We start from the raw sequence: 24,964 nt of genomic DNA on the forward strand, positions 1-24,964 counted from the left end.
AGGAGGGGACCAGCGACTGCTCCTCCTCTGCAGGTACAGGAGGAGGGGACCAGCGACTGCTCCTCCTCTGCAGGTACAGGAGGAGGGGACCAGCGACTGCTCCTCCTCTACAGGTACAGGAGGAGGGGACCAGCGACTGCTCCTCCTCTGCAGGTACAGGAGGAGGGGACCAGCGACTGCTCCTCCTCTGCAGGTACAGGAGGAGGGGACCAGCGACTGCTCCTCCTCTGCAGGTACAGGAGGAGGGGACCAGCGACTGCTCCTCCTCTGCAGGTACAGGAGGAGGGGACCAGCGACTGCTCCTCCTCTGCAGGTACAGGAGGAGGGGACCAGCGACTGCTCCTCCTCTGCAGGTACAGGAGGAGGGGACCAGCGACTGCTCCTCCTCTGCAGGTACAGGAGGAGGGGACCAGCGACTGCTCCTCCTCTGCAGGTACAGGAGGAGGGGACCAGCGACTGCTCCTCCTCTACAGGTACAGGAGGAGGGGACCAGCGACTGAAGCACTCAACCTCTAAATCAGCATCATGATTGTGTGTGTGTGTGTGTGTGTGTGTGTGTGTGTGTGTGTGGAGATAAAGCTGTATTTCCCAGAGTTCATAGCTTGCGCTGGGGGGGGGGCGTTCATGCGGGTGGGAGGCTATAAGGAGGAGATCTTGACGGCGTCCTGCAGGTAGGCGGTGGCCCGCGTGTTGCGCAGGATGCCCGGGATGGCGGGGGAGGAGGGCGGGCTCTCGTCCGGCGTGTTGGAGGGGGGGGTGGGGATGCTGATGATGGCCGCCGTGTAGTCTCGATCGCTGCAGTTCAACTTGATGTCCACTGCCCGGGCGTTCAGGCTGGAGCGACTGGGAGAGAGAGGGAGATGAACACTTATATCCATCATCCATCCCCTCCATCATCCATTCATCATCCATCCCCCCCATCATCCATTCATCATCTATCATCCATCCCCTCCATCATCCATTCATCATTCATCCCTCCATCATCCATTCATCACCCATCCCCTCCATCATCCATTCATCATCTATCATCCATCCCCTCCATCATCCATTCATCATCAATCATCCATCCCCTCCATCATCCATTCATCATCTTTCCATCATCCATTCATCCATCATTCATCCCTCCATCATCCATTCATCATCTATCATCTGTCCATCATCCATCCCTCCATCATCCATACCTACATCATCATCCCTACATCATCCATCCCTACATCATCCGTCCATCCATCCCTACATCATCCATCCCTACATCATCCATCCATCCTCCCTACATCATCCATCCCTACATCATCCATCCATCCTCCCTACATCATCCATCCCTACATCATCCATCCATCCTCCCTACATCATCCATCCCTACATCATCCATCCCTACATCATCCATCCCTACATCATCCATCCCTACATCATCCATCCCTACATCATCCATCCATCCTCCCTACATCATCCATCCCTACATCATCCATCCCTCCATCATTCATCCCTACATCATCCATCCCTACATCATCCGTCCATCCATCCCTACATCATCCATCCCTACATCATCCATCCATCCTCCCTACATCATCCATCCCTACATCATCCATCCATCCTCCCTACATCATCCATCCCTACATCATCCATCCATCCTCCCTACATCATCCATCCCTACATCATCCATCCCTACATCATCCATCCCTCCATCATTCATCCCTACATCATCCATCCCTACATCATCCTCCCTACATCATCCATCCCTACATCATCCATCCCTCCATCATTCATCCCTACATCATCCATCCCTACATCATCCTCCCTACATCATCCATCCCTACATCATCCATCCCTACATCATCCATCCCTACATCATCCATCCCTACATCATCCATCCCTCCCTCTATCTGTTGACCTTACGTTTGTTGCGGTAGGTTGGTTGACTTGACAGGAAATGTGTCCAGTTCCTGGACACTCCCCCGGCTGACCGACACGGTGGAGTTGGCCAACCGCATGGCCGCTCTGCGCCGGGCTCTGCGGGGGCAGCAGCCGTTGTTCAGCGCCCCCTGCTGGCTGGACAGGGAGGTGCTGCGGCTGGTGCGGTAGCCCACCGACTCCGTCAGACACATCTCGCTGTACGCCATCTCATCCGTGAACTCGTGGTTCTGAGGGTCAGGGGTCACCCGTGTGCTTAGTAAACTGTATACTGTGTGTTAAGTGTGTGTATAGTGTGTATCCTGTATAGTGTGTTAAGTGTGTGCATATTGTGTAGTGTGTATACTGTATACTGTTTGTTTAGTGTGGGTAAAGTGTTTGTTTAGTGTGTATACTGCATCCTGTGTGTTTAGTGTGTATAATGTGTGTGACGGGTATAGTTTGTGTTTAGTGTGTGTATAATGTGTGTATGTTTGTGTAGTGTTTAGCGTATAGTGTGTGTTTAGTGTGTGTCTAATGTGTAGTGGGTATAGTGAGTGTTGAGTGTGAAGTTTCTGTATAGTTTGTAGTTGTTGCATAGTGTGTGTATGGTGTGAATGCAGAGTGTGTAGTGTGTATAGTGTGTGTTCAGTGTGTGTTTGTGTGTGTGTGTGTGTGTGTGTGTGTGTGTAGGGTGTCGTGTGTGTATAGTTTGTGTATAGTTGTAGTGTGTAATGTGTGTATAGTGTGTGTGTGTGTGTGTGTGTGTATATTGTGTAGTGTGTGTATAATAGTGTCTTTATATTGTGTGCATAATGTGTGTATAGTGTGTTGTGTGTGTAAAGTTTTTGTGTAGCATGTGTGTGATTAGTGTATAAAGTGTGTAGTGTGTGTAGTTTTAGTGTGTAGTGTTTGTGTAGTGTGTGTAGTGTGTGTGTGTGTGTGTGTAGTGTATGTATAGTGTGTGTGTAGTGTGTGTTAAGTGTGTGTATAGCGTGTAATGTAGTGTGTAATGTAGTGTGTGTATAGTGTAAAGTGTGTGTGTGTGTGTGTGTGTGTGTGTGTGTGTCTGTGATTGTGTAGTGTGTAGTGTGTTTAGCGTGTAGTGTGTAATGTGTGTATAGTGTGTGTGTGTATGTGTAATGTGTGTATAGTGTGTGTGTGTATGTGTAATGTGTGTATAGTGTGTGTGTGTGTATGTGTAATGTGTGTATAGTGTGTGTGTGTATGTGTAATGTGTGTATAGTGTGTGTGTGTGTGTGTGTATGTGTAATGTGTGTATAGTGTGTGTGTGTGTGTGTGTATGTGTAATGTGTGTATAGTGTGTGTGTGTGTGTGTGTGTATGTGTAATGTGTGTATAGTGTGTGTGTGTGTGTGTATGTGTAATGTGTGTATAGTGTGTGTGTGTGTGTGTGTGTGTGTGTGTATGTGTAATGTGTGTATAGTGTGTGTGTGTGTATGTGTAATGTGTGTATAGTGTTCTTGTAGTTTGTAATGTGTGTAAAGTGTAGGTTTAGTGTGTAATGTGTGTATAGTGTGTAGTGTGTAATGTGTGTATAGTGTAGGTTTAGTGTGTAATGTGTGTGGTGTGTGTGTAGTGTGTAGTGTGTAGTGTGTAGTGTGTAGTGTGTGTGTATCTTACAGTGGTCTTCTCCAGACAGTGCAGCAGGTGGTGGTGTTGTGTGTAGTGTGTAGTGTGTAGTGTGTAGTGTGTAGTGTGTAGTGTGTAGTGTGTAGTGTGTGTGTATCTTACAGTGGTCTTCTCCAGACAGTGCAGCAGGTGGTGGTGTAGTGTGTAGTATGTGTGTAGTGTGTAGTGTGTAGTGTGTGTGTATCTTACAGTGGTCTTCTCCAGACAGTGCAGCAGGTGGTGGTGTTGGTTTTCGAAGGCTGATCTGTTCTTCAGACACAGAGCGCTGCTGTTGCTGTCTGGATCCTACACACACACACACACACACACACATGGAGAAGTGATCACATGAATATATACACACACACATAGAGAAGTGATCACATGAATACACACACACACACACACATATAGAAGTGATCACATGAATACACACACACACACACACATATAGAAGTGATCACATGAATACACACACGCACACATAGAGAAGTGATCACATGAATACACACACGCACACACATAAAGAAGTGATCACATGAATACACACACGCACACATAGAGAAGTGATCACTTGAATATCTACACACACACACATACAGACGTGACTACATGAATATACACATATGTAATTACATGAATATATAAAAACACCCACGTAGACATGATCACATGAATACACACAAATATAAAGAATGATTACATGAAAATATACACACGCACACATAGAGACCTGATTACATCTATATATATATATATACACACACATATAGAGACGGGAGTACATGAATATATACACATACACACATAGAGAGTCGTGAACACACGAATATACACACATAGTGTACATATAGAGAAATATATCCATGTATATATATACATACACACATATAGACGTGTATATGTATGTATATATATATATATACACACATATATACATATGTATAAACATATACATATACACATATAGAGCCATATGTATATCTGTATATATACACAAATAGAGATGTGTATACATGTATATATACATACACACATAGAGATGTGTATACATGTATATTATATACCTACACACACATAGAGACGTTTATACATGTACATATGTATCCCCAGGCCCAGGGTGATGGTTCTTTAAGCTAGCTGTGTCTTGGGCCCTACCGATGGAAGCGGTGGACCTCGTCCGGTGCCCTTATACTCTCTCTCTCTTCCTACCCGTCGGTTCTTCAGTGCCCTGTCTCTACAAGTAGATCCTACTCCACAAGAAGACCTCTTGTTCCTGCAGCACCTGATCAGAGGCTCAGACGCTTAGGCTAACTCTAGCGTAATGGAATGCTAATATAACATGGGCGTCAGCCTCGGGAGAGCAGAACAGAGGTGGAAGGTGTTGAACACAAGATCCATTGGAACCGAAGCTTGAGGAGGCAACCGACTCAGGGACAAGGATGTCAAGTCATTACATTAGAAAACCATTACTCTGCTGCATTCAGCCACTCTGGGCCTCAGGGAACACCCTCTTACCACACCCTAACCATATCTCTCTCTCCTCCATGGTTTAATCATCCACCACTCCTCCTCCTCTCTCCTCCTCCTCCTCCTCCTCTCTTGGTCCATCATGCTCCTCTTTATAATTCATCTCTAAATCCATCCAGCCCTGGTCTTGTGTTCAGGGCGGATGGAGGGATTAAGGATGTAACAATATCTCTTTCTATCTGTGTGTGTTTCCTCTCGCCCATCCCCACAGGCAGCATGAAGTAATTTCCAGATAAAGATTTAAATCCACGCTAGACTTGATCCTGCATCCTGAGGGCTCTGTTCTTCAGGTTTCAGACTTCAGAAACCTCTAGAAGAACCATCTAGCTGTTCTATGAGAACAGTAGAACCATCTAGCTGTTCTATGAGAACAGTAGAACCATCTAGCTGTTCTATGAGAACAGTAGAACCATCTAGCTGTTCTATGAGAACAGTAGAACCATCTAGCTGTTCTATGAGAACAGTAGAACCATCTAGCTGATCTATGAGAACAGTAGAACCATCTGTTCTATGAGAACAGTAGAACCATCTAGCTGTTCTATGAGAACAGTAGAACCATCTATCTGTTCTATGAGAACAGTAGAACCATCTAGCTGATCTATTAGAACAGTAGAACCATCTAGCTGTTCTATGAGAACAGTAGAACCATCTGTTCTATGAGAACAGTAGAACCATCTAGCTGTTCTATGAGAACAGTAGAACCATCTAGCTGTTCTATGAGAACAGTAGAACCATCTAGCTGATCTATTAGAACAGTAGAACCATCTAGCTGTTCTATGAGAACAGTAGAACCATCTAGCTGTTCTATGAGAACAGTAGAACCATCTAGCTGTTCTATGGGAACAGTAGAACCATCTAGCTGTTCTATGAGAACAGTAGAACCATCTAGCTGATCTATGAGAACAGTAGAACCATCTGTTCTATGAGAACAGTAGAACCATCTAGCTGATCTATTAGAACAGTAGAACCATCTAGCTGTTCTATGGGAACAGTAGAACCATCTGTTCTATGAGAACAGTAGAACCATCTAGCTGTTCTATGAGAACAGTAGAACCATCTGTTCTATGAGAACAGTAGAACCATCTAGCTGTTCTATGGGAACAGTAGAACCATCTGTTCTATGAGAACAGTAGAACCATCTAGCTGTTCTATGAGTCACTACACAGTATTGAAACAATAGTACTACAATAGCAATACAGGATAAATACATGGAGTCTTTTCTGAAATTACTACAACTGTATAGCCTTCTCTTACCATCATATACAATACAAATACTAGCGCACAGAACAATGCAGTTTACATATGTAAAGGCGTTAAAGAGAGATAAAACTGTTGGATTTACATGGCTTCATCTATAAGTGATGTTTTAATGACCCCCTCCCTCCTAATCTGCCCATCACCACGGTAACCACGGTTATTAACTATCCCAGAATACCAACACCCGGGGCAGCCATCTACGTAGTCTTGGCAACAAACTAGTCTTTAGCATGTAATGAGTTCTAGGAAACAAATGTCGCATAGCTCACGATGCAGAAATACATCTGTTGTTGGCTTCTATATGTGGATAGACATTTCTGATTGGACATATCATATCCAGCTTTTTGTGTGCCTTTTTACATTGAAATATTGCTTCAATTGTTTGCTGATATAATTCATCGGATATTTCTGTATTTGGTTTTGTAACTCCTCAATTGATAGGACAACTGACCCAGCCTTTCTAAATGACCATCTCATCCTGATATGGGCTCTCACCTGTAGGAGCTCACCTAGCTACTCTATCCATCAGCAAACCTATCCTGACAGGGTGCTTAGTTATACATGCCGTTTGGTCTAGCCGGTATGCTCGTGAACAGCTCTAGTATAACAGCTCTGTCCGAGCAACCTTTTAGTTTCAGGCTCATCTGAAGGATTGTACGTTCAAAGCCGTGTGTTCACTAGAGCTTGAGAGGGCTGTGTTTCCAGGGAGAGCTTTCTGCTCTAATCCCCCTTCAACGCCGCAACCCGAAGACCTCAAAGGCTGCAGAGCCACTGTCACAGTGTTGAAGGAGAACGGTGATACTCATGTATTAATGTGGTCACACATGGACAGAGAGGTAAGTCTGGACTCACCCCCAGTCCCCCGTCCTCTTTGAACTGCAGGAAGGCGTTGGCCGTTCCTTTCTTGGCCATCCGGATCCTAGCCATGCGCACTTTCTGTGAGACACACACACACACACACACACACTAGTCAGTCAATACTTAGTCAGTCAGTACTACACAGTATATATACAAATTCATATCAATACTAGTACTAGTACTACACAGTATATAAAACATTTATATCAACAGTGGTTGGTGTGTGTGTGTGTGTGTGTGTGTGTGTGTGTGTGTGTGTGTGTGTGTGTGTGTGTGTGTGTGTGTGTGTGTGTGTGTGTGTGTGTGTGTGTGTGTGTGTGTGTGTGTGTGTGTGTGTGCGCGTGTGTGTGTGTGTGTACCTGCTGGGCCCTCATCTTGTCTGCCCTCTGGTTCTGGTGGTAAATGCGGCTGAAGTTGGACACGATGACGGGGACAGGCAGAGCGATCACCAGCACTCCGCTCAGAGAGCAGATGGAGCCGAAGATCTTCCCAGCGATGGTGTTGGGAACCATGTCCCCGTAGCTGGCGGGAACAGACACCCAAACACACATGATCATCACTTCCTGTGACTGAGAAGCTTCACTTCCTATCACATAACCATGGAGACTATTTTCGGTTCATCTGATCAATAGATGACTATTAAAGTAGCATTGGCTGCTGGCAACTAAAAAAGTGCACATTTTGTGGAATAAAAAAATCGAAATGTTAAATACAGAAAACGTTTACGTCCACAAATAATGGTATACTAATGTAAAACACCTAATACATTGTTGTATTGTTGCCAAGGTTCTGACTAAAATCTGTCCCAATAGAATGATAATGTGTGTAATCACGGTGTTGGAACTGAAAGCAGGGGTTCAGTTCCACTGTGAGGCCGTTCTGAACACCCATGGAAGTGGAACTAAAACCTGCCTATTTATTATTTAAAATACAGACAATTTATCTGCATCATCAAGCACCCTATCATAAACACACGCACGCACACACACACACACACACACACACACACACACACACACACACACACACACACACACACACACACACACACACACACACACACACACACACACACACACACACACACACACACACACACACACAGATGGCGTGGGATATAGGTGATTCAAGCAGTACAAGGGATGTGTATTGAGTTTAGCTGGCTGCAGTGATATCATCACAATATATCACAACACAACATACATTCACCACAACATCCTAGATGACCAAGAATATAACTCTTCTATGTTTAGCTTCTGGTGGTTAAACCACTCGCATCCTCTCCAACAGATCTCATATCTGTCTCTCTGCTCCGCCTACACAGCTCAATGAGTTTGCTGCAAAAAAAGTTTTACTGGCCAGCTACAGGAGGACTAGCAGCTACATAAGGGCTAGCAGCTACATGAGGACTAGCAGCTACAGGAGGACTAGCAGCTACAGGAGGACTAGCAGCTACATGAGGGCTAGCAGCTACAGGAGGACTAGCAGCTACATGAGGACTAGCAGCTACAGGAGGGCTAGCAGCTACATGAGGGCTAGCAGCTACAGGAGGACTAGCAGCTACAGGAGGACTAGCAGCTACATGAGGGCTAGCAGCTACAGGAGGACTAGCAGCTACATGAGGACTAGCAGCTACAGGAGGGCTAGCAGCTATAGGAGGACTAGCAGCTACAGGAGGACTAGCAGCTACATGAGGACTAGCAGCTACATGAGGACTAGCAGATACATGAGGAATAGCAGCTACATGAGGGCTAGCAGCTATAGGAGGACTAGCAGCTACATGAGGAATAGCAGCTACATGAGGGCTAGCAGCTACAGGAGGGCCCTGAGACCTCATGACTACTACCCTGACCTCTAGACTTCCCTGACCCAGCATCAGGACTATGGTGATTCTAGAGGTGTTGGAGGGCCAGCAGGGGGTGCTCCTTCCTCTGACCGAGTGTGTAAATAATAAACGGCGGCACTAGTCGTTTTGTAGCTGGTTTGTCTGGATGGCTGCCCTGACCCGAAACACACACATGCTCCTCCTCCTCCTCTGCTTTCCTCTCTTCTCCTCTACTTTTACATCCTCCCTCTCTCCTCTCCTCCTGCTCCTCTCCTCCACTCATCCCCCGTACCCTCCTCTCCTCCCTGTCTCCTCCTCTCTGATTCCTCCTCTCATTCACTGTCTTCTCCTCTCTGATGCCTCCTCTCATTCACTCTGTCTCCGCTCTGATTTCTCCTCTCATTCACTGTCTTCTCCTCTCTGATGCCTCCTCTCATTCACTCTGTCTCCTCTCTGATTTCTCCTCTCATTCACTGTCTTCTCCTCTCTGATTTCTCCTCTCATTCACTCTGTCTCCTCTCTGATTTCTCCTCTCATTCACTGTCTTCTCCTCTCTGATTTCTCCTCTCATTCACTGTCTTCTCCTCTCTGATTTCTCCTCTCATTCACTGTCTTCTCCTCTCTGATTTCTCCTCTCATTCACTGTCTCTTCTCTGATTCACTCTCTGAGCAGTTCAGATCATCTAATCATAAGATTCGATAAGAAATCAAAAGAGACGGAAGGAGAGAGGAGAGGGGAGAAGAGGAGAGAGGAGCAAGGAGAGAGATAGGAGAGGATTTGAGAGGAGATAGGAGGGAGCTGAGGCCGGGGGAGAGGAAAGAGGAGAGAGGAAAGAAGAGAGGAGGAAATGATATGACGGATGAGGGAGTAGAAGGAGGACAGATAATGAGATGAGGAGAAGGACAGAGAGAGAAGAGCCGGAGAGGAGGAGGACACAGAGGTCAGAGTGTAATGAAGAGGAAATGAGGAGATGGAGGATGAGAGAAGGAGTGGAGAGGTCAGCTCTAAAAATAAACCTCCTTCCCAAAAGCATTTCTCTCACACACCCCCTCACATATCTTAATATACAAGATATATGCAATTGATACACGGCATTATAACTCTTGTACTCTTATAAAAAATACAACCATTATCAAATAAATAATATGAGTAGTTATGATAGTAGTGAACAATATCTAATGTTACGAGTAATGAGCTCCGTGAATATCGAATAATGAATAAAATGAGAGAAATAGAGAGAGAATAAGGGATGATAAAGTGTTGAGGTGACGTCTGTTCTTTAAGCCGATGCCAACCTCCCTCACATCACCAATGTCTCCATATTGTTGTCACGGTAACCATTTTTTTGACAGCCTCTCTGACTGAGGAAGAGAGCGAAGTTAGAGACAAGAGAGGATGGAGGCATCTAGGCTCTGAGCTCCTTATGCCTGATCTGAGCGGATAGTGTGTGATAGGAGTCCATTAGGGCTGAGTCAGCCAATCCAGAGGTCAGACTGATCTTATCGGTTGCCTCCTGCAGGCCAGCTAACCAATCACAACTTAATTGAACCACAGACAGCCAATCATAATTAGTTTAGGCTGGAGGGCGGGAAGGACAATTTAACAGTAAGGGAGAGAGAGGGCAAGACGGAAGTGGAGATAGAGAGAGAGAGGGAGAAAGAGAGGGAGAGAAAGAAGGAGAGAGCCTATGCCTCTCTCTCTCCCTCTCTACCTCCATGCCTCTCTATCACTCCCTCTATGCATCTCTATCTCTCCCTCTATGCCTCTCTTTCTCTCCCTATATGCCTCTCTATCTCTCCCTCTATGCCTCTCTTTCTCTCTCCCTCTTCATCTCTACCTCCCTCTACCTCCTCTCCCTAGTCCCCCTGTCTTACTCTAATATTTTATTGATAGAGTGATTATAAAAGTTGCAAGAAGAGGGATGGTAGTTTCATGTTCACTCTTCCTCCGTCTCATCCCTTGTTCCATAAACCCGGATCCCTTACTCTGTCTGTCTCTTCTTTCTCTTGCGCTCCATCTGTCTCTCTCTCAGGCAGATAGACAGACAAACAAGCGGGCAGACAGAGGGACAGACAGACAGACAGACAGACAGACAGACAGACAGACAGACAGACAGACAGACAGACAGACAGACAGACAGACAGACAGACAGTAGTGTAGTCTATTTTTGGAGAGGAAAGGTTATTTTAAGATGCTATCTGGTGGGACTTCTGCCTGACAGGATGTCAGAGTCTGGAAAACAACAAAACCTTCTGCTCAAAGACACTTCCACTGCAGTTCACTGTTACTGTACCTTTAACGACTACATAACTTTAGGTTCGCTAAACTGTCCCTTTAACTACTAAATACCTTTAGGTTCGCTAATACTGTCCCTTTAACGACTAAATACCTCTAGGTTCACTAATACGCAGTGGTGCAAGCTGGTGATAGCCTAAAAAAGAAAGAAAATGAGCAATGCACATGCCCAGACCCCTTCCTATGAATCATGCAGCGTTTTTCAAGAAAAAAATCAGTTTAAGTGACACATGAAAGCCTGTCAGTGATGATCAGACCTACTATATGAAGCAGTCCTATCAATAAGAAAAACAAAAATAGGTGACGTACAATAGCCACCCCCGCATCTCAAGTCCACCCACCAAAGCACATTACTTGTGCTTTTTTGCCATTGCCTGTACTGGTGCTTTTTTTCCTCTTTTGAGCAGCTATGTGCCACACTCTAGCTTTCCTGCTCTCCTACACAGCACTCTTCCTGCTTTACTATATTTAAAATATGTATATTAGAAATTATTTATATTTCAAGAGCAGCAAGAGCAATGTTCAGGACAGCAAATTAATTATATAACAATAGAAACGCCATAATATCCCACTGATAACGATCAAAATGTTCAATTCAATAATTAATTCTCCTGATGTCAATACTAGAAAGAAGAACTTTGATCATAACAATTAGCGGTAACACTAACCAACCTGACGGGTCAGATACGTATCTGTGTTTTGTTTTACATGGAAATTTGACTTGAATGATCGTCAACATGGTTATCTATGCCCTTTTATCTCTATGACTGAAAGAGGTCCCCATTTTAGAGACAAAAACACTTCGTCGACTCTGCTGAACGCAGGTGCCGTTCTTTAGTGAGGCTTCTACTGGTTCTACTGGGAGCCACCCAGTACAACCACAATGAATCTCTCTCTCTCTCTTAACTCTCAAACACACACAGGCTACTGACAACTGATCAATACACACAACTATACAGACACAGACACGCACTCCGTCAAGCATTCATGCACACACACATCCACACACCCAGTGAACCGAAACGACACGACAGGGTTAGGGGTTTGGGCCCCCCATGCTGGAGAAGCACTCACACACAGGAGCCTTCTGCTGGGTCCACAATAGAATAAATCATATCATATCCGAACAGCATAATAGAATACATTAGAATACAATGTACCGGTAATATCATCAAGTATAATATAATATGTATCATATATACCCTCACTGATATCATATATCATATAAACTATCATAATATATCCTCTAACAGATTATGAGATGCACTGTTTCGAGAGGCTGAGAGCCACAAGCAGATACCTGACCCCTCACGAGACCACCTGACCCATGTCTAGATCACCTGACCCCTCAGTAGACCACCTGACCCGTCAGTAGACCACCTGACCCATGTCTAGATCACCTGACCCGTCAGTAGACCACCTGACCCATGTCTAGATCACCTGACCCCTCAGTAGACCACCTGACCCGTCAGTAGACCACCTGACCCATGTCTAGATCACCTGACCCGTCAATAGACCACCTGACCCGTCAGGAGACCACCTGACCCGTGACTAGACCATCACGAGACACATCACCTCCTCCTCCTCCTCCTCCTCCTCCTCCATGTCCCTCCCTATCCACCACTCCTCCACCTCCTCCTCCTCCTCCTCCTCCTCCTCCTCCTCCTCCTCCATGTCCCTCCCTATCCACCACTCCTCCTCCTCTTCCTCCTCCTCCTCCTCCTCCTCCTCCATGTCCCTCTTTATCCACCACTCTATCTCTTCTCAGTGCTCCTGCAGACTCTTAAACACCGCCTATTAAAACATTAAGCGAGTGCAGCAGTGTGAGGAGCAGCTCTCTGGCTGTGCACTGCTTATAAATAATGCGCGGGCTTAAGTGCTCCCCTGCAGAGCACTGGGCCCTGCAGTCAGACCACAGCTCTCTCTCTCTCCTCAGTCCGGCCTCAGCAGCCACAGTCCTGGCTTCCACCTGAGCCCGGACCGAAGCACGGCCCTGGTCAACATAGAGTCAGCTCTAGTCAACATAGAGTCAGCTCTAGTCAACATAGAGCCAGCTCTAGTCAACATAGAGCCAGCTCTAGTCAACATAGAGCCAGCTGTAGAGAACATGGAGCCAGCTCTAGTCAACATGGAGCCTGCTCTAGTCAACAGAGAGCCAGCTCTAGACAACATAGAGCCAGCTCTAGACAACATAGAGCCAGCTCTAGTCAACATAGAGCCAGCTCTAGTCAACATAGAGTCAGCTCTAGTCAACATGGAGCCAGCTCTAGTCAACATAGAGCCAGCTCTAGTCAACATAGAGCCAGCTCTAGACACCGTAGAGCCAGCTCAAGTCAACGTAGAGCCAGCTCTAGTCAACGTAGAGCCAGCTCTAGTCAACGTAGAGCCAGCTCTAGTCAACGTAGAGCCAGCTCTTGTCAACGTAGAGCCAGCTCTTGTCAACGTAGAGCCAGCTCTAGTCAACGTAGAGCCAGCTCTAGTCAACGTAGAGCCAGCTCTAGTCAACATAGAGCCAGCTCTAGTCAACATAGAGCCAGCTCTAGTCAACATAGAGCCAGCTCTAGACAACATAGAGCCAGCTCTAGACAACATGGAGCCAGCTCTAGTCAACATAGAGCCAGCCCTAGTCCACAAAGAAACAGCCCACATAGAGCCAGCCCTAGTCCACGAGTCTTTGTCTATGGACCTACTGCTCCTCAGAGAGAACAGTGTGAGGAGATGTGAGGAGGTAAGAGGAGGTGTGGGGGGGTGCGAGGGGGTGTGAGGAGTTGTGAGGAGGTGTCTATATCTAGGCAGACTCGCAGGCGCGCCAGAGACACACAATACCATGGAAGAAGATATTTAGAGGACGGAAAGGAGAGGAGATAAACAAGAGGGGTAGGGGGAGAGAGAAGAGCAGAGGGGGCAAGGGGGGGAGAGGAGGGCGATGGGGTCGGTGGGGAGAGATGTGGGTGGAGGGGAGAGAAGGGGGCGGAGGAGAGAGAAGGGAGGAGAGAGGGATAGGGGGTGAGATGAGAGAGATGGGGGTGGAGGGGAGAGATGTAGGGTGATGGAGGTTGTGCAGCAGAGAATCCATTTAGAAAGCTTCCTCTTTTGAAAAGCTCTAATGGAAGAGGTGACTGGGACAGCCCTCCTATACAGTGACTCACCCAGAGGGAGGCCGAGAGGGGGGGGGGAGGAGAACAGGGGGGGGGGGGGGGGGGGGGGGGGGTTAAAGAGGAAGTAGAAAATGAGGGAGGATGAGAAGGAACTGAGGAGAAGAGTGTTCATTACGATGAACCATAAATTAGCATTAGTTAATGCAGTAAGGTTAGGTTAGGGTTAGTTGGTTAGGGTTAAAGGTTGTATCAGGGATGCTAGGCCGAAACATATATGATCACATCCATCTGATCTTTCCTCACGATCCGCTACTGCCCGCCCCATAAGCAGGCCGTCAAAAAAATGCGCCTCTGTAGGCAGCCAATGCTCCGAGATTGTACACAAAAACCAATGGTACTACCAACCGCTCAAAACCAAAATAAATAGTATTCCAAACAATCACCGACAAGGGGTGGGTGTTGTGGGGTTTTGCGCTGCGTTCATGATAGTTTTTACTGGATGCACGAAACACGGAAGGGAGGGGCAATCTGGCTGTTTGTTTGGGATCTCGCTTCAAACACCAACAGAAGTGACGTCACCCAACATCGCTGATACAACCTTTAACCCTAACCCTGATACATGAATGTTAACATCGATACCTTGGTTAACATGAACAGCATTAGTAAACACGAACACCATTAGAAAAGGATTATTGAACATTAGTTAACTAAGTTTATTAATGCTTATTACTGCAAATTAAAGGTTTATTAATGTACCCTTTTTGTTAGGTGTTACTAAGTAAGTGTTTATGATCATATTCATTGTGCGTTCGCACTCACTTACACACACAAACACACACACACACTCACAAACACATGTATACACCAGTTGAAATGTTACAATGACATCTTATATGAAACAGTGTTACCATAAAGCCTCCATATCCAATCAAAGCATTGGTTCAGGTTGAAGTGTGACGCCTCGTTTGGCCAGCCTTGTATCACAGAGAGAACAAACATCTGTTCCAGAAAATCCCTCAACGCGGGGAAACAAGGAAGTCACAACAACACAAACTCCTTGCATCATCACCATTGTCATGGCAACAACATCACCAGATCACCCGTGATCAGTAGAAATAGCAGAACAACAGAGCAGGAGTTAAACTGGGCCCAATCCAGGGTTGCTATGGGGACAACATATTATCCCCCCCCCCCACACACACACACACACACACTAGAGTTTAGATTTTCTGCCCGCACCCGAGCCCGAACCGAACCGACCCGACCCGCAGGCCGGGTCGGTCCAATATTTCCCGCCACTATCCTCGGGTCGGATCGGACCGGGCGTGATCAAGCTTTTTTTATTTTTAATTATTTATTTTTTTAATCACTATTAGCTTAATTGGTACGGGCAAAATTGTCTATTAATCAGACGAAATATTCTACATAGGTAGATAATATTCTTAATGTATACAAAGTTGCAGAAGTCAGACTACGAAATTGCAAAAGGCAACGTGTCATGCGCAGTTTTCCTCCACTGGCAAGCGTAACACCGGCTCGTACATGTACGGTTCGTTGGATACAACAAATTCCTCATAATCGCCTTCAAAAGCAGATGCATCGCTAACTCCTCCAAACGTGGGCATATCTTGTTAATTGAATACGCTTATAGAATTCCTTCGTTCACTGTACTCTGCGTTTGTAGCAATGACAGCGGCAGGTAACATCAGTCCGCCCCTCAAAATGCAATGCAATGCAAGGTTGGTTTTATTTCTAACATTATTCTATAAACAGACATTTAGATTTATGGTCTGTCGTTATAATTGATTTACCTCGGGGGTACTGTGGAGTGGGTAAGACTGTTTTTAATAGCAGGCTAGCATTACCCGTTGACTTGCGCTAGCCTAGCACGAGCAAACTCTGCAACTAGAAGGACTATGAAATGTGTTGAAAACTGTCTCCAGTGATATAGAATACCAATGCTCACTTGGGAATCAGGCCCTATGTCCAAAATTCCGAACTACCCCTTTAAGAAATGGTCGGGTTTAAATCGGTCGCGGGCTCATCATGACAGTTAATGTACCGGGCTGGGCCGGGCCGGGCTCGAATGAGCACGGGCTCGGATAGGGTCGGGTTTGATTTTTCGGCCCGATCTAAGCTCTAACACACACACAGCGACTCACCCCAGCGTGGTCATGGTGACGATGGTGTACCAGAAGGATGCAGGGATGGAGGTGAAGCTGGAGCCCTTGGTTCCCTTCTCGGCGTAGAACATGACGGTGGCGAAGATGATGATGGCCATGGTGAGGGAGAAGAGCAGGAAGCCCAGCTCAGAGGCGCAGCTCTTCAGCGTGTAGCCCAGGATCCGCAGGCCCTGCGAGTGGCGGGAGAACTTGAAGATGCGGAAGACCCTGAAGACGCGCAGCGTGACGAAGGCGCCGCTCACGTCCTCGTTCTCGGGCATCACCAGGCCGATGTAGTAGGGCATGATGGCCACCACGTCGATCACCGACATGACCGAGCGGGCGAACTTACAGCGGCAGGGCGCGGCGAACAGACGCATGAGGTACTCGAAGGTGAAGATGAGGACGCAGGCCGTGTCCATGCAGAAGAAGGCCAGGGAGAACTTCTCCCCGCAGGGCAGATCCTTCACCGTGCCCTTGAGGGGCCGGCAGGGCACCGTCTCCACCACGTTGGCGATGACCGACACGGCGATGAAGAAGCCGGTGACGTAGTAGAACACCAGGGCCATGGTGGAGGTGTGCGGGTTCTCGAAGGCCCTCCACAGACGCTCCCTGGACGTGGCGCTGTCGGGCAGCGGCGTGTCCGTGGCCTCGCCCGCCTCCGTGTCCTCCGCCAGCCGCTCCTGGTTCTCCTTCTTCCTGTCACGGTATTCCTCCATGAGGAGAGGACAGGAGCAGGGGGAAGCACAGAGAGGAGCGAGGAGCACAGAGAGGAGAGAGGAGAGAGAGAGGAGAGAGGAGAGAGAGAGGAGAGAGGAGCACAGAGAGGAGAGAGGAGTACAGAGAGGAGAGAGGAGAGGAGAGAGGAGAGAGGAGCACAGAGAGGAGAGAGGAGAGGAGAGAGGAGAGAGGAGCACAGAGAGGAGAGAGGAGTACAGAGAGGAGAGAGGAGAGAGAGAGGAGAGAGGAGCACAGAGAGGAGAGAGGAGTACAGAGAGGAGAGAGGAGAGGAGAGAGGAGAGAGAGAGGAGAGAGGAGCACAGAGAGGAGAGAGGAGCACAGAGAGGAGGGAGGAGCACAGAGAGGAGAGAGGAGCAGAAAACAAAACTTATTTATGCGTTTAAAGAGGCTTCAAACCAACTGTAAAATGATGGACGGATGATACAGGAGATACAGTAGAATGATAGAGGGATGAGAGAGACAGAATGACGGAGGGTGATAGAGGAGAGACAGAATGACGGAGGGGTGATAGAGGAGACAGAATGATGGAGGGGTGATAGAGAGACAGAATGATGGAGGGTGATAGAGAGACAGAATGATGGAGGGTGATAGAGGAAAGACAGGATGATGGAGGATGGTAGAGGAGACAGAATGATGGAGGGGTGATAGAGGAGAGACAGAATGACGGATGTTGATAGAGAGACAGGATGATGGAGGGGTGATAGAGGAGAGACAGAATGATGGAGGGGTGATAGAGGAGAGACAGAATGATGGAGGGGTGATAGAGGAGAGACAGAATGATGGAGGGGTGATAGAGGAGAGACAGAATGATGGAGGCTGATAGAGAGACAGAATGACGGAGGGTGATAGTGTGAGCAGCGTACCTCCATGCAGCAGTCTCCGATGATCTCAGGGACTATCCCATAGAAGGCCAGCTCCTCGTCGAAGGCCTGCACACACTCGTGGCGTGGGTAGTGCAGCTTACCGGTGCGGTAGAAGTTGAGGATGTGTCGGAACATCTCTGGGTCTCGGTCGAAGAAGTACTCCTGGGTGTCCTCGTTGAAGAAGAACTCCTTCTCCGAGGAGCCCAGCAGGGTATCTGGGTAGCGGTCCAGAGTGTTCTTCCATGTCTACAACGGCAGAACACAGCAGAGCCACACAGTCCTACAGTGTTCCATCGAGAGCAGAGCGTTAACCTAAGCAGAGAGGGAAGTGGCGCGCAGCCTGCCAGTACTTGGCGGTACCTGGAACCTCTGGCCGCTGACGTTGACGAACAGGATCTCGTCCGAGCGGGAGGACTTGTCCACAGGAGGCCTGGGCATGGTCTTTCTGGCCAGCGGCAGCCAGCCCACGGCCGCCGCCCGTGCAAAGGGCAGCCACGTCGCCACGCCGGCCGCCATCTTGGATCAGACGTGGGGCCTGCCGGACTGGAGAGCTGAGGCCGCGCGAGAGGTGTCTTCGGGTGGAGGGTCCTCTCCAGCAGCTCTTTACTGCTGAACCTCGAGTGCTGCGCTGCTCCAGGGACCACAGGGGTTGGACCTCATGGTGAAGGAGAGCGCTGTCTGTCTGTCTGTCTGTCTGTCTGTCTGTCTGTCTGTCTGTCTGTCTGTCTGTCTGTCTGTCTGTCTGTCTGTCTGTCTGTCTGTCTGTCTGCTAGAGTGTTAGGAGACCTTCTGTGGACCACATGTAGTGTAGAAGATCTAATGTCCCTATCATCTCAGCTCAGTAGACTAACCAGCTCTAATCCAAGGAGACCAACTACAACCACCAACTAAATAGAGCAAACTATAATCAACTAGGACAACTAACTAATGCATTAACTAAAGATCTAACTACGGAGTGACTAACTACAACTACTCATAACTACCTTAGATTACTAAGGTAGTAATTTGAGTGGGTTCCACCTGGTAGCTAGACCTGCTATGTAACCCTGGTTTCCCTGGCGACCCTGGTGTGCATCGTATACATGTCATCATACATGACCTCACATGTACAAGAACCATGGATGATCTGTCCAATCACGGATGACCAGAAGAACACACATCATCTTCCTCACGGATCTCAAATGCAAAACGTGAATTCTCTCCCTCTTTCTGAAGGCTATGGATGTCTCTCTCTCGTTTTCTCTCTATGAATCTCTCTTTCCCTCTCACTCTCTCTCTTTCATTGAGGCAAACACGTCAGCTTTCTGAAATCGTATACAAACGGGATGATGGTCCATGAAGTAGGAAGATAGACATAACGACCCTACTGCCCCTCACACTCTCCCTCTATCTGTAGACAGTGATGTCTCTCTCTCTCTCCCTCTAATATCTCTCGCTCTCTATGTAGACTACGGATGTCTCTCTCCCTCTATCTCTCTCTCTCTGTAGACTATGGATGTCTCTCTTTCGCTCCCTCTGCCTGCTATTTTGCTGCTTCTAGGTCGTCTTGTTCTGCTTTTAATGTCTCTCTCTCTCTACTCCAAGCCTCTGTCCCTCCACCATGGTCCTTGGTCTTCTCGCTCTCTTCTGCTCCTGGCAGTGCACGCTCGCCCAGGGCCGTCTCCGCTTGATTTGTGACGAGGAGAAGATCCTACTCCATGACCATGTATAGACCTGTCAACACACACACAGACACACACACAGTCACACACTTACGAACACACAGAGACACGCATGCGCACACACAGAAACACACACGTAGATAAACACACAGGCACACAGATACACACACATAGATACACACACAAATGCACACACAGATACACAAACAAACGCACGCAGATACACACACACACGGATGCAAATTTAGGCACACACACCAACACACATACTCGCAGACGTACACACAATCACACTTACGCACACAGATACACACACAAACACGGGTACACAAACACACATGAGTACAAAAACATAAAGACGCACAAATCAACAAATGCACGCACCCAAACACACATAAAACAAGTTAAAAACGGTTTGAGGGTAGAGAAAAGAGAAAATAAGGAGAGGAGGATACAGGAGAGGAGGCAAGATGATGAGGAAGGTAAAGAAAGGAAGAGAGAGAGAGAGAGAGAGAGAGAGAGAGAGAGAGAGAGAGAGAGAGAGAGAGAGAGAGAGAGAGAGAGAGAGAGAGGGGAGGTGTGCTACTTCTAAAATGTGTCAGACACAAAGAGGGATGAGAGATATAATAGCACGCATACACATATTCAGAGAGAGAGAGAGAGAGAGAGAGAGAGAGAGAGAGACAGAGAGAGAGAGAGAGAGAGAGAGAGAGAGAGAGAGAGAGAGAGAGAGAGAGAGAGAGAGAGAGAGAGAGAGAGAGAGGCAGTGTTCTGGGAGTATCTCTGAGGTGTTAAAGTAGAAAGTTTAAATGAAGACAGAGTGACTGCAGCTCTGTCTTGTAAAATATATCAATACTACATCAGAGCTACAGTTTCAGTAACATAGCAACATGTCTTGTAAGTCCACATCCCAAAATAGGTCCATCAGAATAAGATGTATGCATGACCATTCTGGGCTGAAACAGGTAGTTGTGTCCCAGTACGACCAGTCTGGGGCTGATTCTGTCCCAGTATGACCAGTCTTGGCTGAAAAGGTAGTTGTGTCCCAGTGTGACCAGTCTTGGCTGAAACAGGTAGTTGTGTCCCAGTATGACCAGTCTGGGGCAGATACAGGTAGTTGCAGAATGCTGTAAGTGCTCCAAGAGTGGTTCATTCTAATGCCTTCCATTAAACCATTAGGCTGCTGGCTCCTGCTTCCTCACATCCCATCATTACCAAAGTAGATTTCCATGGACATGCTGTTTCTCCACAGCAGAACAAACCTTTCTCCCTTCTTATCAATGGAAGGACCTGTGGAGACCCCACAACTACCTCACAGTAGGGTTTGGCCTCACAGAGGGGTAACCTCTGAAAGGGGGTTCAACTTCACAGAGGGGTTTAAGCCAAGAAGAGAGGCTCATGTCTGCCAAACACATGGTGTAATTTCAATATGTTTAAACTTGAAGTCAAACCATACTCCAATATTATTACAGTTGCTAAGCGACGAAAAGATGAAAAGAAGAAGAAGACTAGGCTACTGGATAAATAACATTGTTTTTATGAGCAAATGAACAGTGTCTCTCTGTCATTTCCCTGGTTGCAACGACGATGCTAGAGTGAAGTGGAATGACCCGTTTCTACGTCTCTTGGCGTCTTGATTTGATAAAGTAAAGCTAACATAATTTTCTCCATCAGTGAAAAGCTTTTGGTTTCATATAGTATTACAGACAGAGCTAGCAGTAGCATTCATAAATAGTATTGGACACAAAGCTAGCACTAGCATTCATATATAGTATTACAAACAGAGCTAGCAGTATCATTCATGCATAGTATTACACACAGAGCTAGCAATAGCATTCATATATAGTATTACACACAAAGCTAGCAACTAGCATTCATATATAGTATTACACACAGAGCTAGCAATATCATTCATATAGTATTACAAACAGAGCTAGCACAAGCATTCATGTATAGTATTACACACAAAGCTAGCACTAGCATTCATATATAGTATTACACACAGAAACAGATAAAGACTAATAGAGAAACTAGGGGACACCAGGAGATAGACCAGGAGAGACAAGGAGAGGGAGGAGATATAAAAAGAGAGAACAGGATAGAGGGACCACGATAAAGACTAGGAGACCAGGGTAGATCAGGATAAATAAGGAGGGAGAGACCAGTAGAGAACAAGAGATATACCAGGAGGGACCAGTAGACAGAGACTAGGAGAGATTAGGAGAGATCAATAGACAGAGGAGCAGCGAGGGCAAAAGATACCAGAACACCAGGAGACACCAAAAGACCAGGGAGGAGAGCAGAAAAGAACAGGAGAGACCAGGAGATCATAACGTATGAACAGACGGACAGAGAGATCAATACATAGATGGATAGATAGATCATTTAAAATGTTTAAATGGTTCTAATGAATGACTTTGAATGACACACAACACTGCATATAAAATGTCCTACCCACACACACCATTCAAAACATGTGTTCATCACTGAACCCAAACCCACATACACATCACAGAATAAAATATAAGTAAATAAGATGATCTAGCCTAAAAGTGTATGTGTGTGTGTGTGTGTGTGTGTGTGTGTGTGTGTGTGTGTGTGTGTGTGTGTGTGTGTGTGTGTGTGTGTGTGTGTGTGTGTGTGTGTGTGTGTGTGTGTGTGTGTGTGTGTGTCTGTGGCTGTGTGTGTGTGCCCGTGTGTGTTTGCGTGAGTGTGTTTGTGTGTGTGTGAGGAGGATGACGTAATATAATGAATAACTAATGAATGTTTGCCATTAACTGTTTTTAGGATTTAAACGTTAAACACAATCAGACTGCTGTCTCTACAACCAATCAGGGTTAGGGTTAGCTCTTAAAGCACGCATTCACTTACACACACACATACACACAAACACACACACACACACACGTACATATATACAGACACACACACACACACACACACACACACACACACACACACACACACACACACACACACACACACACACACACCATATAGCTCATCTACCAACTCAGCACACACACCCACACACAAACACCCACAAAAACAAACACAACATGTAGCTCAACTAAACACAAACAACATATTACTCAATTACAACTAAGCAAACACACACATGTAGCTTGACTACAAATAAACACACACAAAACATGTAGCTCAACTAAAACTAAACACACACAACATGTAGCTCAACTACAACTAAACTGCTTTGTGTTCTCTAACAACTTAAAAGTTTGAACTGTTCTCTGTCCTGGAACCACTCGCTACCGCACCCCAGGAACACTAAAAATATTATAATGGTCCCTACTGGGTTCCCCTGGGTCCTACTGGGTGCTACTGGGTTGTCCTTGGTGCCATTGGATTCTCCTGGCCTCTACGGGGTCCTACTGGGTGATACTGGGTCCTACAGGGTGCTACTGGGTTCTACTGGGTGCTACTGGGTTCTCCTGGCCTCTACGGGGTCCTGTGGGGTCCTTTGGGGTCCTACTGGGTTCCCCTGGGTCCGCTTGGCTCTAATAGTCCTTCTAGGTCCTCCTCGGTTGTTCCGACTACTATGGGGTCCATTGGATCCTATTGGGTCCGACTGAGTCTGACTGGGTCCTAGTGGGTCTGACTGGTTCTGACTGGGTCCTATTGGGTCTGACTGGGTACTAGTGGGTCTGACTGGTCCTATTGGGTCGGACTGGGTCCTAGTGGTCTGACTGGGTCCTGGTGGGTCTGACTGGGTCCTGGTGGGTCTGACTGGGTCCTAGTGGGTCTGCAGAGTGACCTACCTGCTGTGGGACAGGAGAGGAGGGGCGGCTCCAGGCAAGATGGAAGAGGATGAAGAAGAGGAAGAGGAACGGCCAGCTGCCTTCGTCCTGTTCTGAAGAATCTCTTTACTGAAGACTCCGTTCCTACCCTCTCTCTCCACACATCCCTCACTCTCTCTCTCTCTCTCTCTCTCTCTCTCTCTACACACATCCCTCCCTCTCTCTCTCCCTCTAGACCTCCCTCTCTCTCTCTCTCCCTCTATAGCCCTCCCTCTCGCTCTCTGTGGCCCTCTCTAGCCCTCCCCCTCTCTCTCCCTCTCTTTACACCTCCCTCTCTTTTTCTCTCTACACCTCCCTCTCTTTCCATGTCTTTCCAGCACTCCCACTCTCTCTCTAGTAGGACTGGCTCCACCTTTTCCCATTCGCTTGCTCGACCTTCCCCACCTGCTTTCTCTCTCACTGTCTCTTATGTGATGCTTTCGCCACTTCCCCTCTACCTCTCTCTTTCTTTCTCTCTATCCATCTCTCTCTCTCTATCTCTGTCTCTCTATCTCTGTCTCTCTATGTCTCTGTCTCTCTATGTCTGTCTATGTCTCTCTATCTCTCTATCCAACTCTCTCTCTCTCTCTCTCTATATATATATATATATATCTGTCTCTCTCTCTTTCTATGTCTCTCTCTTTATCTGTCTCTCTGTATAGCTCTCTCATATATATATATATTTTGTCTCTATTATTGCCATGTTCATCTCTGCTTTATCCTCTCTACACATACACCTCCCTCCTCACCCACCAACAAACAAACAAACAAACAAACAAACAAACACACACACACACACACACACACACCGTACACCAACACAAACACACAGACTGACACATCGTACGTACAGACACGCACACACACACACACACACACACACACACACACACACACACACACACACACCCGTGGACACCAGAGCTGCATGTTTAACATTTAAAGAGCAGAACTTAAACGGCCAGGCAAGATGTATAAGTCAGACTGGTTGACACACACTCTCTTTCTCATGCACTTTTCACAAACACACACACACATACATACGCACACACACAAAAAAAAAAGCCACTGTGTTCCAAGTGTAAATAATTCAGTGAAGAAACGCAACTGTCAGTCCCTTATCCTATAGCCATGCTGACACACACACACACTCTCAGTTTATACACACAGACACACACAAACACAGACATAAGCGCACACAGACACACACACACACGCACACACACACACGCACACACTCATACACGCACTCACACACACAGTTTGCTTAGGAGAGAGGGATGTCAGAGATGGCGAGAGAGGGGAGATTGGTGGAAAAAGGAGAAATAGAAAGAGATGTAGAGAGAAAGTGAGAGAGA

At 46.9% G+C, this 24,964-nt stretch overlaps 1 protein-coding gene across 1 annotated transcript; it reads right to left on the bottom strand.

Moving 5' to 3' along the window:
• Window positions 1-579: 579 nt before the first annotated feature.
• kcnd1 (potassium voltage-gated channel, Shal-related subfamily, member 1) lies at window positions 580-24,018 on the bottom strand. Its single transcript, XM_060052945.1, has 9 exons — window positions 23,589-24,018; window positions 18,512-19,864; window positions 18,152-18,397; window positions 16,548-17,260; window positions 7,526-7,688; window positions 7,161-7,244; window positions 3,732-3,827; window positions 1,897-2,141; window positions 580-843 (listed from the first exon to the last, which is right to left on the bottom strand). Exons 2-9 carry the CDS (start codon window positions 18,665-18,667, stop codon window positions 639-641), a joined length of 1,908 nt encoding a protein of 635 aa, XP_059908928.1. The 5' UTR covers window positions 18,668-19,864; window positions 23,589-24,018; the 3' UTR covers window positions 580-638.
• Between the last annotated feature and the right edge of the window lie 946 nt (window positions 24,019-24,964).

This window comes from Gadus macrocephalus, chromosome 1 (genome assembly GCF_031168955.1).
Source record: "Gadus macrocephalus chromosome 1, ASM3116895v1".
Classification (NCBI taxonomy): domain Eukaryota; kingdom Metazoa; phylum Chordata; class Actinopteri; order Gadiformes; family Gadidae; genus Gadus; species Gadus macrocephalus.